The sequence below is a fragment of the Hyperolius riggenbachi genome, chromosome 10, assembly GCF_040937935.1.
Source record: "Hyperolius riggenbachi isolate aHypRig1 chromosome 10, aHypRig1.pri, whole genome shotgun sequence".
Classification (NCBI taxonomy): domain Eukaryota; kingdom Metazoa; phylum Chordata; class Amphibia; order Anura; family Hyperoliidae; genus Hyperolius; species Hyperolius riggenbachi.
In genome coordinates this window covers 248,482,322-248,500,282 of record NC_090655.1, presented here as the reverse complement: position 1 = coordinate 248,500,282, position 17,961 = coordinate 248,482,322, and the positions used below count along the sequence as shown (strand labels likewise).

At 44.1% G+C, this 17,961-nt stretch overlaps 1 protein-coding gene across 1 annotated transcript; it reads left to right on the top strand.

The window, feature by feature from the left end:
- The first annotated feature begins 4,106 nt into the window (after positions 1–4,106).
- LOC137535215 (zinc finger protein OZF-like) lies at positions 4,107–13,994 on the top strand. Its single transcript, XM_068257029.1, has 3 exons — positions 4,107–4,183; positions 7,325–7,791; positions 9,618–13,994. Exons 2-3 carry the CDS (start codon positions 7,392–7,394, stop codon positions 10,565–10,567), a joined length of 1,350 nt encoding a protein of 449 aa, XP_068113130.1. The 5' UTR covers positions 4,107–4,183; positions 7,325–7,391; the 3' UTR covers positions 10,568–13,994.
- Positions 13,995–17,961: the final 3,967 nt, after the last annotated feature.

Genomic DNA, 17,961 nt, shown 5'->3' with positions numbered 1-17,961 from the left:
ACACAAATTAACTATTACTAATGATAATCTCTCCCCAGCAAATGGCGATTACATTGGTAGTCCCTTTGGAAAGACTTCTTATCTCCCCTCCAGATGATGCTGCAGAGCATAATGACAATGTGAAACCCCATTGATGGAAATACACATCACAGACTTTACCATGAAGAGAGATCACCGGATCCCCTTAATCCAACAGAATCTTTTGACAGATCCCATCCTGTTATCCCAATTACCCATCCAGGAGGTCACAGTGAGGAGAGGTCACATGGCCCTCTGATTCTCAGGAACCTTCTGGTAAAGCTTATGGTGTCAGACATGTAAATGATGAGATGTGTCCATGTTCTGAATGTGATAAATGTTTTACAAGGAAATCACATCGTGTCGCCCATCAGAAGGTGCACATGAGGAGGACTTTTATGTTCATGTTGAGTTATGTTGAGTGTGGGAAATATTTTACTGATAAACAAAATCTTTGTAAACACCAAAAGAGTCACACACGGGTGAATGGCAATTTTCATGTTCTGAGTGTGGGAAAGGGTTTACTTCTAAACGAATACTTTTCACACATCAAAGAAGTCACACAGCGGCGTGGCTTTTCCCCTGTTCAATCAGAATCTGGGAAAGACTTCATTTCTAACAGAGTTTGTCAGACACCAGAAACTTTACACTAGTGAGCAGCCTTATTTGGGTTCAGAATGTGGGAAAACATTCATTCGGAAAAGCCACCTTCTTGTACACCAGAAATCACACAGACATGCATCTTTTTTCCTGTTCAGAGTGTGGGAAAAGGTTCACTGAGAAAGTTAAGCTTTTCAGACACCAGAAAATACATACTGCTGAACGACCATTTTCCTGTTCAGAATGTGGGAAAGCCTTCATTGAGGAAACCCAGTTTCCCATCAATGTTACAGATTGATACATGTTGCTGAAAAGCGGACAGAAGCGCACAGATGGAAACAAGGTCTAATGCTACGTACACACATGCGACAACGATCGTTCGTTAAGAACGACGAACGAACTTTTAATTGATGAAAGAACGACCTAAGTAAAGGTAGTTTTAAAATGTGTGTAACGATCTGATCGTTAGAACGAACGTTACATCACAGAAAGCAACTATTGCGCCTGCGCATAAAAATGAGAAGTTCCATGGAGAAATAGTGAAATGCGCATGTCAAGCCTAGAACGAACGATCATTTCCAACGATGTACTACTTTTGCAAATGATCGTCGTTGGTTAAAATCCGCCGAGACAGAACTTTCTTTTGTAGCGATTTGGCTCGTTCGTCGTTTGCCTTAATAGTCGGTGGTTCGTTTTTTGTAACGATCGTCGTTGGTAAAGATCGGGGAACGATCGTTACAAACGACTATAGTCGCATGTGTGTACGCACCTTAAGGATGATCAATGCCATGCAAATAATTATGAGATGATCCAAATAATAACTGCATAAAATTAGCATATAATATGCATCCACTTATGTACTTGCATCTCATTGACCGTCCCTTCTTATCATTACCACTGGAATTACTTGAAAGTGGTACTGACCCTTCAGTCCAGAGCACCTTTCCCCTTGTCTGGTACACACTTTCAATTATCAATGGCCGATCAATGACCAATTTTACCACCTCCATGTAGAATGAGGTTTTACCATCAAAATCTGCTTATAGTATTCAACATTTGCAATGTTGCCCCTCATACTGCATGGAGGTGATAACATTGGTCAGTGATTGGCCAATCACAATTGAAAGTGTGTGCCAGGCTTTATGCGGAAGTATGAGGTAAGATCCTCTACTTTTCAACTTCCTTGTCATTTTATATAATGTTGTGGTAACATTTGGCAGATATACAACAGAAAGTTTGCTTTGCAAGCGCTTTAATGTCACGCTTATTCTTTTTATATATTCAAGTGTAAACAGTGTAATTAGCAAGAATCATAAGATAGGCCCAGTGCACACCAAAACCGCTTGCAGATCCACAAAACGTTAGCGGTTTTGAGTGCGGATGACAGAAATTAGTCCCAGTGCACTGCGGGCGGATCTTGATGTGATCCGCCGGGTGTTCACCGGCCGCATCCGCATCAGCATGGCTAATGTATCTCTATGGGCTGGTGCACACCGGCGGTTTGAGGTTTTTAGCAAACCGCAAACGTGCAGCAAGAGGCACGTTTGCGGCTTGCTAAAAACCTCAAACCACCGGTATGCACCAGCCCATAGAGATACATTAGCCATGCGGATTTTCAGGCGGATTCGGCCGGCGGATCCACTCGGTGTGCACTGGGCCATAATCAGGTTACAAGGAGATTTTTTTTATCCCATTTGGTATGTACAGGTACATGTACATACAGGTCGCCAACTGGATAAACAGTCCTAATCAAAATAAGACAAATAATCAAGCAAAAAGATTTAATGCAGATATTAACTTGAGACTTGATATGGACAAGCACACCATGCTGAATCTACAGGTAAATCTGCAGCAATAATAAAGAAAATAGACCACAGATGCAAATAGGGGAAAGCATGCAAGTCATCCCTGCACCCAGAACACAAAAATTGCAGTTTGCCAACTGGCAAAAAGAAAGTCTATACGTGGCGCCTGTCCAATATCCGCCCTCCAAATTATGCAAAATACATACAGTGAAAAATAGCCCACGTTTTATCAATAAACAGATCACAAATAAGCAAAGATGAATATAAGCAGCGATTTAGCTATATGTTTTAACAAGCAAATGTACTGATGTACCTACTGACCTGTAAGTACATAGTGTACTGATATATAATAAACCACAACTCTTGTGCCACAGTTATCACTCACTGATACTATAAATCACTGCAGCCTTGGTCATTGCTAACTGATACCATTGTAAATTGCAAGCTCTTCTGCTTTGGCTGGAGTGCAACAATATTGTGATGGATTGCAAGCTCTTCTGCCTTGAGCATTACTCTCTGATACTAACATAGAATGCAAGCTATTTGTCTTTTCGATTTTTCAAACAGACTTAAAGTGAAAGAAATATTGCTATATCCTTTAAAATACGGTGACCAGACATCCCGCTGTAGCCGGAACATGTCCCGTATTCGGGGTCACCTGTCCCAGGCTGCGCTATGTCCCGGGAAACGTCCCGCGGTCCCGGCCACAGGACTCTGGCCACCGTCTGATTGCATTAACTGGCTGGGCGGCGTCTGATAGACACCAGCGCCAGTTCATAGCCCGCAGCCCCGCTCCAGCCTGCATAGTGTTCCGGCAGGCAGAGCAGGGCTATGTGGTGTCCGATACAGGGCTTTGGGCGCCATCTTCCCGTAGCCCTGCTATTCCATTCAGCGCGGGAGATTGCGGGAGCAATATCTCCGGGGAGCTGCATTTGTTTTATGCTGAAGTGTTGCCCAAATTGCGTTTATTTTCTGCTGAAATGTGGCCCAAATTGCATTTGTTTTCTGCTGAAATGCTGCCCACATTGCGTTTATTTTCTGGTGTCTGGGGTAACTGTTGCTGCATTTATTATTTAATGGTCATATTTGCTGCTTTGGGATTACAGTTACACTCCGCCCTTTTTTGACGTGGCAAACAACAACCCCCCCCCCCAAGGTTGAGCCCAGAAAAAATCTGGTCACTGTATTTAAAATAAATAAATAAAATAAAAATATCAGTTTGTGTCGCTGGTCTTTTCACTTCAGTATGTGATTAAGAACTTCTAGCATATCGCCCAAACTGTTTCAGGCAGGGGTTTCCTTTTTTTTCTTATTAAAAAACTAAAAGCATGCAATCTCCCATTTCAGCCACATGATGGCATCACTTCTACACAATAGAAAATGATTCGCTGCATATTTATTATTATCACGTTTAATAGATATTATTATTATATAGTTATTATTAAAACATGGCACTATTCCCTCAGAACACTGCATGCACATCATTTCCCGGTGCTGCCGCTTTCCCTCTTTCTTACGCGGCACCGGTATCTTCTCGACCCTCAACAGATTGTGGGCAAGCATGTGACTGCCCACACTTCCTACGGCGGTTGCGTCTGACGTCTTAACGTAATTACGCCTTTTTCAAACACGGAAGTGCTCTTATCACTCATCTATCCCAATTTATACGCTGGCGCATGCGTAGTACTGGTTTGTGCTGCTGCGCGTGTGCAATAAGGTCTTCTAGGCAGAGGCGCTCAGAGCTCGGCTCATCATAGAGGGTAAGTGCCATTTATTTGACCACCGTTTGACAGGCAGTTTTGGGCACTTAATATCAGCAGGGGCTCCTATGTAGTAGACGCCTGTGGTGAATTGTGAAGACCAATTTGCACTGACTTTAAAAAAAACAAAAAACGAATTTATTTATTTAAGGAATTAAAGAAAACTAAATACTGTATACATGAATATATATAAAATGAACCTCCTAATAAGGAGGTTCATAATAGGGTGGGCTGTAGGGGCTATCTACGTGCCCCCCTTTTCGTATGGTACCTGCCATCTTCCCCAGGGAGGACCGCACAGATTCATGCTCCCAACGGTCTCACGCGTCTCTGACCACTGCAGTGCATGCTGGGAGATGTAGTCTGTCGATGTGGGTATTCACATCGTCAGACTACATCTTCCAGCATATGTTGCGGCGACTGGTGGCGCGAAACAGCGCGGGAAGCTTTAAAATGCAGACCTAGTAAGATATAGGTAAGTGTTTCTTAACATAATTATAGCCTGCTCCTCTTTATTATTGGCCAAATACCCCCTGCTGTGGGAAAATGGTACCCCTGTCACATACACAAAGGATCACTCTATAACTGTATATGAGTATTTTTGAACTTGGCAATAAAATGCCTTTTCAACTACCAGCAAGCAAGAAAAATAATCAAAATAATTGTAATAGTACTTTTTAACTTACGTTTTTGTAATTTCTCAATTGCAAAGTGCTGAAAAGCTGTTGTAAAGAGGACCTGTAATAAAAAAAAAAAACAAAAAAAAAAAAACAAGTCCTGTGGGGTACTTACCTCAGGAGCAGGGAAGCCTCCTCACTCTCCAGGATCCAGCACTGGCAGCCTCGAACACCAGCAATGTAAATAGTTACCTACTGCGATCCTGCGCAGTAACAGAATTCTAATCTGGTTCAGGCGGAAATAGCCGAGCCCGATTGGGTCCACTCTACTGCGCAAGCCTGAGCCCGATCGGAATTCCGCTGCTGTGCCTGCACTAGATCATGGTAGATAAATATTACAAGTGCCACAGCCAACATCCTTGTCGGCTGTGGTTTTGGCGGAATCAGCTCTGGATCCCTAAGGCTTAGGAGGATGTGGGGAAGTCACATCAGGATACAGAGGCTTTCCCCTCCCGAGGTAGGTATCCCCCAGGGGGTTTTGTTTTGTTACAGATTCTCTTTAAAGGGACTCAGAGATGAGTCTTCCTTTTTTTTTTTTTTTTCTTACCCGGGGCTTCCTCCAGCCCCATAAGCATGAATGTGTCCCTCGCCGTCCTCCTGCGTTGTCCCGTTCAGCCGCAGTGAGCCCCAGTGATGCCTCAGTGATGTCAGCGGCAGACCTTCTGCACATGCGCAGACCTACTGTGCAAGCGCAGAAGGCCCCGGCTGCCGTCACTCAGTCAGACTGAGTCTGACTGAGCCTTGTCCCGGGAGTTGACGGTGGCTGAACGGGTGATCGCAGGAGGACGGCGAGAGACTTATCCATGCTTATGGAGCTGGAGGAAGCCCTGGGTAAGTAAAAAAAAAAAAAAAAAGGCAAGAAGACTCATCTCTGAGTCTCTTTAAAGGAGAACTGTAGAGAGAGGTGTATGGAGGCTGCCATATTTATTTCCATTTAAGCTATACTAGTTACCTGGCTATCCTGCTGATCCTCTGCCTCTAATACTTTCAGCCATAGACCCTGAACAAGCATGCAGCAGATCAGGTTTTTCTGACAATTTTGACAGATATGACAAGATTAGCTGCATGCTTGTTTCTGGTGTGATTCAGCCACTACTTCAGCCAAATAGATCAGCAGGACAGCCAGACAACTGGTATTGCTTAAAAGGAAATAAATATGGCAGCCTCCATATACCTCTCACTACAGTTCTCCTCTAAATAGAAGATTAAAAATTATCACCTAGGAGAAAAAAACAGGAGTAAAAGTTAATTGGGACTGATTCATGAAGCTGTGCTGGTAAAGTAGCGCAAGCTACATGACAGCACTGCAAGCTAAATTCAAGGAGGCACACTGCACATGGTCATGCAGCATAGCGTGCCTTCCTTAGTTACGTGCTTTGCTCACATAGCATGACCATGCGTAGCGTGCCTCTCTGAATTTAGCTTGTGATGCTGATATGTAGCTTGCGCTGCTATAGCAGCACAGCGTCATTAATCAGCCCCTATATGTCTTATAAGTAGGTGTACAATGGGAGATGAGAAACGCAATCCAGTTTCAGTGATGGTGCAGAGTGTGGGCTCCTTAAAGGAAGCATCAGGGGGGATGAGCTTTACTTACCCGGGGCAGCCCCTGTCAGCCGTCCTGTGCCCTCGCCGCAGCTCTGGTGGCTCCCAGTCACCTTCGGTGCAGATGCTGACCTCACCAGGTCAGTATCTACTGTACCTGCGTGAGAGCGCCGCTGTCAATGACACTCACGTGGTCTCAAGACCATGTGAGCGTGATTGACAGTGGTGATCGCGCAGGTGCAGTAGATGCCTGGCGAGGTCGGCATCTGCACCAGAGGTTACCGGGAGCCACCGGAGCTGCGGCGAGGGCACAGGACGGCTGATAGGGGCTGCCCCGGGTAAGTAAAGCTCTTTTTTTTTTTTTTCCCTGAAGCTTCTTTTAAAGTGGTTTAAAACTCTGACAAAAATTTCAACAAAAATGTGTTTTCCTACTTTTTATAACCCATACAATTATCATATCTGCTTTTGTGCACAAGTATTAATATTCATTTAGATATTATAACTTCCCAAAGTTCAGTTAATTTACTTTGAAAGCTGCTGGTGCATTTTATTTATAACTGTTGTAAATGCTGGCAGCAGTTATTTCTGATCTGTTTTTCACCCCAGGACTCATCAGCTGAAGTCCTGCACAGCCAGAGAATGTTTACATAAATGTATCAAGTAAAAAATGTGTACACAAGATAAGATTATAAGCAGTTCGGATGCGGGTTCTCCCTGCAGAAGAGTCAGCCCTGTGATGTAACCCTTTGAATGCTGTTTTACTAAAAAAAAAACCATTGTGTTAGTATATTAAATGCTGTAAATAATCTTTTAGAGCTAAGAAGAAATTCTGGGTTATATTCCGCTTTAATGGCCACACTCACACTTTAATACAGCTAATATAGTAATGTAGGTTTCTATAATGTTGGGTTTTTTTTAGGATGAATAACAGATTGTTTTGAAAGCTCCAGCTAAAGAGGAAGAAGAGACGTATGTGAGGGGCAGAAATGAAGGCGGGTGATATATCAATCAAAGAGGAAGAAGAAGAGATGCATGTGAGGAGTGATCAGCAGTCTATGGAGGAGGGTGCTGTGATGGGGACAATTAAAGAGGAAGAACAAGAGGCGTATGTGAGGGGTCATCAACAGACTATGGAGGAGGTCGACATGATAAAGACAATTAAAGAGGAAGAAGAAGATGTGAGGAATCATCAGCAGTCTGCAGAGGAGGGTGATATGATGAAGACAATTAAAGAGGAAGAAGAAGAGACATATGTGACGAGTGATCAGCAATGTATGGAGGAGGGTATAATGATGGTTATAATTAAAGAGGAAGAAGAGGAGAACTATGTGTGCAGTAATCAACAGTCTTCAGAGGAGGGGGAAATGCCTGCAACTATCATCAAAGGTAAGTAATAATATGGGTTGAGATAAAATAACATTATATCATTAACAAATGAGGAGAAGATACTGTACACCATATGAAAGGTCTATCTCCGTTCCTCAGTATAACATCATAGCACCAACAAATGAGGAGGAGATACTGTACACCATATGAAAGGCCCATCTCCATTCCTCAGTATAACATCATAGCACCAACAAATGAGGAGATACTGTACACTATATGAAAGGCCCATCTCCATTCCTCAGTATAACATCGTAGTACCAACACATGAGGAGGAGATACCCTACACCATATGAAAGGCCCATTCCTCAGTATAACATCATAGCACCAACAAATGAGGAGGAGATACTGTGCACCATATGAAAGGCCCATCTCCACCACTCAGTATAACATCATCGCACCTACAAATGAAGAGGAGATACTGTACACCATATGAAAGGCCATCTCCATTCCCCAGTATAACATCATAGCACCAACAAATGAGGAGATACTGTACACCATATGAAAGGCCATCTCCATTCCCCAGTATAACATCATAGCACCAACAAATGAGGAGATACTGTACACCATATGAAAGGCCCATCTCCATTTTTCAGTATAACATCATAGTACCAACAAATGAGGAGGAGATACTGTACAGCATATGAAAGGCCCATCTCCATTCCTCAGTATAACATCATAGCACCAACAAATGAGGAGGAGATACTGTACACCATATGAAAGGCCCATCTCCATTCCTCAGTATAACATCATAGTACCAACAAATGAGGAGGAGATACTGTACAGCATATGAAAGGCCCATCTCCATTCCTCAGTATAACATCATAGTAACAACAAATGAGGAGGAGATACTGTACACCACATGAAAGGTCCATCTCCATTCCTCAGTATAACATCATAGCACCAACAAATGAGGAGGAGATACTGTACAGCATATGAAAGGCACATGTCCATTCCTCAGTATTACATCATAGCACCAACAAATGAGGCGGAGATACTGTACACCATATGAAAGGCCCATCTCCATTCCTAGGTATAACATCACAGTACCAACAAATGAGGAGGGGATACTGTACACCCTATGAAAGGCACATCTCCATTCCTCAGCATAACATCATAGTACCAACAAATGAGGAGGATATACTGTACACCATATGAAAGGCACATCTCCATTCCTTAGTATAACATCATAGTGCCAACAACAAATGAGGAGGAGATACTGTACACTATATGAAAGGCCCATCCCCATTCCTCAGTATAACATCATAGCACCAACAAATGAGGAGGAGATACTGTACACCCTATGAAAGGCACATCTCCATTCCTCAGTATAATATCATAGTACCAACACATGAGGAGGAGATACTGTACACCATATGAAAGACCCATCTCCATTCTTCAGTATAACATCAAAGCACCAACAAATGGGTAGGAGATACTGTACACCATATGAAAGGCACATCTCCATTCCTCAGTATAATATCATAGTACCAACACATGAGGAGGAGATACTGTACACCATATGAAAGACCCATCTCCATTCTTCAGTATAACATCAAAGCACCAACAAATGGGTAGGAGATACTGTACACCATATGAAAGGCCCATCTCCATTCCTCAGTATAACATCATAGCACCAACAAATGAGGAGGAGATACTGTACACCATATGAAAGACCCATCTCCATTCCTCAGTATAACATCATAGCACCAACAAATGAGGAGGGGATGCTGTACACCATACGAATGGGTAGACCAAGATATATGACTGCTGACTGCAATACATGGAACATGAATGTACTGTTACTAATAATAATGTTTCCCCCACAGATGGACAGAATATGGGGAGCCCCACGGAGGGACGTCTTATCTCCCTTTCAGGATGTTGCAGTGAGGAGAGGTCACATAATACTTATGTTTCTGGGAGATGGCCTAAACATCAAACATTTCCATGTCCTGAATGTGATAAATGTTTTACAAAGAAATCCCAGCTTGTTACCCACCAGAGGGCGCACACCGGGGAGAAGCCATATTCATGTTCAGAGTGTGGGAAATGTTTTCGTGATAAAGGAAATTACTATACACACCGGAGAATTCACACAGGAGAACGTCCTTTTTCCTGCTCGGAGTGTGGGAAAAGTTTCATTTTTAAATCAAACTATCTCGCCCACCAAAGAATTCACACTGGTGAGCGACCTTTCTCTTGTTCAGAATGTGGGAAAACGTTCATTCAGAAAGGCCACCTTATTGCACACGAAAGATCTCACACCAATGTGCGTTGTTTCTCCTGCTCTGAGTGTGGGAAAGTTTTTAGTGCTAAAATATATCTTAGTAGACACCAGCGAGTTCACACCGGTGAGCGTCCTTTTTCATGCTCGGAGTGTGGGAAAAGTTTCACTGAAAAAAGAGGCCTTTTGAAACACCAGAAAACCCACACAGGCGAGCGGCCCTATGTATGTTTAGAATGCGGAAAAGGTTTCATCGATAAATCGGCTCTTCCTAAACACCAGAAAATTCACACTGGCGAGAGACCATTTGTATGTTCAGTGTGTGGGAAAGGATTTATTGCCAATGCAGACCTTCTTACCCACCAGAGAATTCACACTGGTGAGAGGCCTTTTTCATGTTCAGACTGTGGGAAATGTTTCAATCATAAAGGTGCCCTTGTTAGACACCAGAGAATTCACACAGGCGTTTTTCCGTTTGTATGTTCAGAGTGTGGGAAAGGGTTCTTTCAGAAGAAGGGCCTTACTAATCACCAAATGACTCACACAGTTTAACATAAAGAGTTCCTGTAGTGACATTTAGTAGAATATAGTGAATTATTCAGGATACCCTCTTGTACATTAACCTAATAGCAGCTTCAAATGAAATGCTTTGTTTGAAAGCTGCGTGTGCAGTGGCAGCCTCTGTCGGCATATCTTGTTTGACTGCAGTACACGTGAGAGTACGAAGTTATATTTACCTGTTCCGGACAGCTTCTTCCCTTCCTCCATCAGTGGCTCTGAACGTCTGGCAGGTTTTTTGCATCCCAATCACATGATATCCTCATCCCACTCATGTGTGAACTTGAGCCTGACAGTAGTAGGTATTTGGTTTTGCATGGAATATAATAGTGACAATGTTCTTTTCTGAGCATTGTCAGGAAAATAAATCTCAAATTGAGACAACACATTGGCCTCGATTCATAAAGCATTCCCGCATGCGGAAATGCTGAAAACAGCTCACTTTACCGACCACATAGCAAAACTTGTATTCATAAAGGCTTTTTCCGCATGAAAAGCCGACATTCCTGAGAAGAACGATAAATCACCGCCTTGTGCGGTGATTATCTTAACAAAAGTAACAAAATGTCAATTCATAAAGATTAGAGGAAGCGGTATGCAGACGGGGAATACCGCTCCCTCTGATGTGGCGAGAAGCGTGCGGAATACATTGCATTGAATGGGACAGACCTCCCAAGCAGCAGCAGAGAACACCGCACAGAGGGACTCAGCCACCTCCTGTGTTTCTGCAAGGCTCCCGACAGCTTACCGCCTGCCTACAGCGGGAAATCTCCGCTAAGCTATCTAGCAACTGGCAACATTTTATGAATGCCCACCCTGGAGTCAGAAATACCGAGCGTGGAGTTTCCCCGCACTGATTTACATCACCGAACACTTTTTTATGAATCGAGGCCATTGAATGTTGCTTGCTTACAGTGAGTTCTCTGGGATAATGGAAACTATAAGATTCTGTAAAAATTATTCCTATTGTTTCAGAGTGGTGATCCAGGACATTTTCCACTACAGAAAATTATTAGGTTTGGTGCCTGCTGGAAAATTGTGATTAGCAAATAGTTCTGAAAGCGATGAGAGAGACGACTCAAGCCATTAAGTACCCCTGAAAAATTACTGAATGAAGACCATGGTGTCCTAGATGACCTCCTCCTGACTGTCCAGATGCTGCTTGTTGTCTTTGGGTTCCTCCTGTTCCTTGTCCGCATTCTTCTACCACCTCCTGGCCTTTTCCAGAAGTTCCTCCAAGTGGCACGGAGCATATCTGTACTGTGCAGGCATTGTGGAAGAAAGCACTTGTGCACAAGTGCTTGCTTTTGATGTGCATACTCTGTTCAGAACTTGGGACTGCACAGTTCTGGATTCTGTTCTGGTTCTGTATTCATCTGAAGGATCCCCTTTGATAGAGAAGTGGGGATGGGGAATGGGAGGGACCCTGAGGGCAACGAGCAGCCTCAGGACACCCAGGAGAAGATAATCTAGCCCACCATAGGCTTCTTTCATTTTTTTCCCTCGTTCAGGGGTACTTTAAGCCATACCATAATTTAAACCATATATGTAAAATATGGTTTGTAATAGCAGATTTTAGATTCTGGGAAGACTCTCTGCTTATAGTAGGCCTTTCCATGAGTATGAGGCAATTGGCTCAATTTCTAGAGCCCCCCAGACTGGGGCACGTTGCTTGCCATAAGTCATGAGTATCCAGGCCAGCTGAGCTGCATACTAATACTTAAGCGAATCAGGTTATTTTGGCGCCGTGCACCGATGCTGGGTGCCGTCATTGCAGCAATGCTATGCTTATCATGTGTATCGGTAATTTGGGGCTCTGGCGGATGGGACTTCCTCTAGCCTCATAACCCCTGATGCCTCCCTTGCCGTCCTCCGTTGTTCTGTAAATCTGTCCAGTAATCAGGCTTCAGTCATGCCAGTTGGGTCGCGCAGACCGGCCACGTCCATTGCTGGGAGCATTCTGCTCCTGCATAGTACTATACAGAGCAGCCCAACTGGTTATGGGGCTGGAGGAAGCCCCAGGTAGGTATCATATATTTTATTTATGCCATCTCAGGTTACCGTAAAACCTCCCTGGTGGTGCATTTCTGTCTGGATTTATGGGTCTAAAAGTGGTGCATTTTTTTTCAAGAATTTTAGACCTCCATTTCTTAAGTCATAACTCATCAAAATATGTCAGAATAAAGGTCTTGTAGACTTCCCGAGTATAATAAAAGACTAGAACACAAAATTGATGAAATAATGAAGTTTCTGAATAAACTTAAAAAATAATGAAACTTTACAAATAAGGCATTAGACCAGCTGTTCTCAACCTTTTTACCTCGGAGGAAACCAGTAAATAACTTTTGGATCTCAAGGAACCCCTGCAAACAATTTTTTGGTCTCGAGGAACCCCTACATTTATTTTTCAGGAGGCATGGTCTTTAAGTAGGCTAGGCTGCTAATTTCACTATCTCCTATTACACTGCCACTCATTATACTGTCTCCTGACCCCCCAATTTAGTGCTTCTTGTTACAGTACCACCTATTATAGTGTGCTCTATTATACTTCCCCCACGATGGGGTGAAATGCCAAGGAACCCCTGCAGAGTCCTTAAGGAACCCTGGTTGAGAAAACCTGCATTAGACTATACAGTGTATATATGTATGTATGTATGTATGTACACATATATATATACATACCTAATACACCTCCCGCGTGTGGTATATTTTGAAACAGGGAAAGGCACAGAGGGCGACATCTCAATTGGGTCAGTAGAAGCATGATTCCTTGTGGACTATTTTCCCTTTGCTATCAGTCTTAGCCTGCAGGCAGAGAGTAGGCAAAATCCAGGCAGAAGTCGGTACAGGCGGCAGGCAGAGGGTAGTCAAAATCCAGGCAAAAATCGGTAACATTAAGGCAGAAGCACTTAGCTCAGAAGCAGTTGGGAACCAAATGGCTATATTGTTAACCTATGCTTTCAAATGAGCTTATCTGCATGAACAACATCAGAGGTAAAGAGGATCCCGGTGGCCAGGGAGAGAAGCCCAAGAAATCAATGGGAGCGGCGGTTTGACTGGCTCGGGCTCACCGCTCTCAGCTCATTTATACCTAGCGTGAGCTCGGGAATACCGCCAGGGGGGGTTAAAAGACAGTTGAAGTGAGAGGGACACGCATACTGCAATATTTCCTTTTAAAGAATGCACATGCCTGTCCTGCTGATCCACTGTCTCTAATACTTTTAGCCACAGACCCTGAACAAGCACGCAGATCAGAGGTTTCTGACTGAAGCCTGACTGGATTATCTGCATGCTTGTATCAGGTGTGTGATTCAGACGCTAATGCAACAAAAAAGATCAGCAGGACTGCCAGGCAACAGTTTTTTCCACATATTTCACGTTTATTTTTCTCTCTTGCTTGTTTGTCTGTTATTGGTTTTTTTTTCCGGGGGGGGGGGGGGAGGGTTCTGTATCATTATAGTGTTATTCTGTTGTATGAAAAAGATAAAATGATAATAAAATAAGGGATCTATATTTTGTGCCTGAATGCTGTCATTACTCTGCTGTGTCCTCTGAGGTATATCCCCACTAATACCCACCAGGGGAAGTCCACAGTGGCAAAGCAGGTCATTTGGGCAGTCGCTCACTGCCGTGCCTGACCTGGGAACCGCCATAGACGTAATGCTATAATATCTATAGCGGCTCAGTGGGATTCTCCATGTTATTTGGGTGTCAGCGATCGCTGGACCCCAAATTACTTTTTCCTCAGAGTTTCTACGACTCGTAGGGGGATACGTACTGCACAGTAGTCCTGATAGGTGGTCACTCACTATGCCCCAATAATAAACCCCTCCCCTTCCTATGTGACTCATTTTATAATCACATTAGTAATAAGTTTAGTAATCCCTCCAAACCTAAAGTCTTTATGTACGAATACTTTAATAATCTAGTGTTCTGGAGGCCAAGAAGGACTCGAGACTGAGATGTGTGCCGTGCAGATTTAAAGTGATTGCTGGATCTGAATGTTATGCTGATTGTAAGCAGTTTAAAAAATGGGCCAATCATATTCTGAAGCTGCTTCATTTCATTGGTCCATTTTCACGCTGCATACATTTGCATACAAATTAGCATAAAATCTGCATCAGTTCCAAATTCCTTGCATCTCATTGATGAACCACTCTGATGCCACCCATGCTTTAGGCACATCTAATTTTGATTGGCCAATCACTGACCAAATTTACTAGTTCCATGTAGCAGGAGGGCCAACAGATTTAGAATACTATGAACTGATTGTGTAGGTAATGGAGGAGGTCAAGTTGGCCAATCACAATTGCATATATTACCAGGCAGTAGTTGAGAGCACCTCCCCCCCCCCCCCCCCTGGCCCTTACTCTGAATAGTATAGGATATTTCTGGAGGCTGTGCTGGCCACCTCATGTTGACAAGCTTATTGTTGTGTTCTGTTTTTGTTTTTTCCAAAGGTAGTTCTGGTCTAGCTTTGACTGATGTTTCGGGTCAGTATCTTGCTGTAGGAAAAACTCCTGACCAACTAGGTTCATACCAGAGGGTACTGCATGGTGCTACGTTATGCTCTGGTAGCCATTTTGGCTAAGGGTGCCTTTTGCTCTGTGCAAGTCACCGACCCTAAATCCAGAACAACAGCTCCAGACCATCACATGTGCGCCTCCATCCTCACGCCTTCTTGATGGTGTACAGAAATCCTGCGTGATTAACTTTCCATCACACCATAATACCTTCCTCCAGTCTCCAGTTGTCCATTGGCGGCATTTCACGGCCCATGCAAGTCTCTTTTTTTTTTTTTTTTCTTATCCGGACATCACAGTAATGGCTTTCTTACTGCAACTCGACCTGTCAAAATACAGCTTACTGCATCAACTATTAAGCTGTGGTCCTGGGACCTGCCTATGTTTTTTTTTTTTTTTTTTTTTAATTAATACTATTATTTATAAGAGAAAGCAAGTTTACAAATACAGTATTAGTTACCACAAAATAATTTCCAGGCATAGGTATACCTTCTTCCTTCAGGCAGTAGCCGTGCTCAATGCCGAAACGCACTTTGGGCAGCACGGTAGGGTAGTGGTTATCCCTCTTGTCTTGCAGCGCTGAGTTCCTGGTTCTAATCCCAGCCAGGGCACTATTTGCATGGAGTTTGCATGCAGAATTCTCACACCCAGAGCATTCTGGGAGGTATATTTTCTACTGACTTTTGTAACGATCGGTGTAACACAGAGAGGGTTTGATTACCGGTGATCTGCAGTATCACCGAGAATGCAGAATATACCCAATTATTGATGATCTGCAGTATCACCGATAATCAGATATAACTTCTAACCTCTGGACACCGGAGAGATGAGTGTTTGGTACAACAGTAATACTTTAAGGAAAGCACGTGTGGGATGGGTGCTAGACAGTAGGGGTTACTGTTATGGATCAGCTTCCTTCCACAGGCCTGATGCTCCCCAAGGGGCGGAGCCAGGTTGAGGTAGTGGGAAGGACAGAACGTGAGTGACACCAAAGGAGAAGTGTCACTGACAGATCTGTGAACTATCTCCTAGCAGGAGAGATAGTTCTCGAGGTCGGACAAGCCAGGTCGTTAACACACAGACAGATACAGTACAGAGACAGTAGGCAAGTTCAGACTCCAGGGACAAGCCGAGAATTGGCAACAGAGAATCAGAAAGGCAAAGGTACAAAATCAGAGATCAGGAGAATGGTCAGGAATGCAGAAAGTCATAACAGATAATCAACAATGCCTAGACTTGAGTGTGAGCTCCAAGATTCTCACACTCCAGGAACTAACTAGATAATACAAATAATACAGATGGTACAGAATTCCTAGACTAAGGTGTGAGTTCCGTGGCCGTCAACACCTTGGAAACTGGTCTAGATAACAATACAGATAATAACAGAATTCCTAGGCTAAGGTGTGAGCTCCGTGATCATCAACACCTACAAAACTGTCTAATAAACACAGATACTGACAAGGTCTGAGTGCTACCACGTAGTGATCGCAACGCCAGACACCAGATGAATGGCCAGCACCCAGTATATATACACTAGCGCTCACCAGCGCCTCCCCTAGGTGCTGGACCAATGGAAGTTGCTGAAACTGTCAGCTGACCAGCCTGGTCAGCTGACCCTCTTCTGACTGCCATAAAGGCCCTGCCTCTCTGCGCGCGCGTCCTCCTAAACCAGTGTGGACTATCAGTCCCAGCCACACCAGTTGTGTTGTAATGTTTCTGCTAAGTTGGATGCGGAAACCGCCGCACCGCTGCCAGTGCGTGCGGCGTTTTCTCCGCATTCCGCATTACTGAGAGGAGCAGGCCTATGCGAGCAACTTGCCGCATTGCACGCGGAATCCGCCTTCCTGTTAGAGCATGCGGCGGTTTCTCCGCGCTCCGACTGCGCGCCAGCTGCCATGTTGAACGCGGAGTCAGCCGCCTCATCTTGAGTATTGGCGGCTTTCCCGCGTTTTCTCACAGTACCCCCCCCCCCCCCCTGAGGAGTGGGCTCCGGACAACTCCTACCAGGTTTCTCAGGATATCGAGTGTGGAACTCCCTTCTCAATTTGTCCGCAGGCATGCGACACTCAGGTACCCATGTTCTCTCCTCTATACCATACCCCCTCCAGTGAACCAGATATTGTAGTGAATTCTGCACTAGTTGTGAATCTAAAATTTTCTCTACTTCATACTCAGGTTGGTCGTCTACCATCACAGGAGGAGGATTGGTACCCACGTGGACTGCTGGCTTAAGCAGGGATACATGAAAAGATCTTACACCACGCATGCTAGCAGGAAGATCGATGGCATAAGTAACATTGTTGATCTTCCTGGTCACAGAAAAAGGGCCCACAAACCTGGGACCTAACTTGGCCGAAGGTTGTTTCAGGGTCAAATGACGAGTGGAGACCCAGACCAGATCTCCTGGTCGGAACTTCCACTCTAAGGATCGTTTCTTGTCAGCTTGACCTTTCTGACTTTGAAAAGCCTTTTCCAAATTGCTTTTCACGATCCCCCAAATGTTTTTGAACGACTTTTGCCAAGCCTCCAGAGCTGGAAACGGAGTGGAGGCTACTGGCATTGGGGAAAACTTGGGCAACTTTCCAGTTACCACCTGAAACGGAGAGAACCCAGAAGAGGCGCTTTTCAGATTATTATGCGCAAATTCTGCATATGGCAAGAACTTAACCCAATCAGTTTGCGCTTCTGCAACATAACACCTCAAAAATTGTTCCAAAGACTGATTAACCCTCTCCGTCTGACCATTGGTCTGTGGGTGGTAGCCCGACGAGAATGACAGTTCCATGCCCATTTGATGGCAAAATGCCCTCCAAAATCTAGAGACAAATTGGACTCCCCGATCTGACACGATGTTTTCCGGAATGC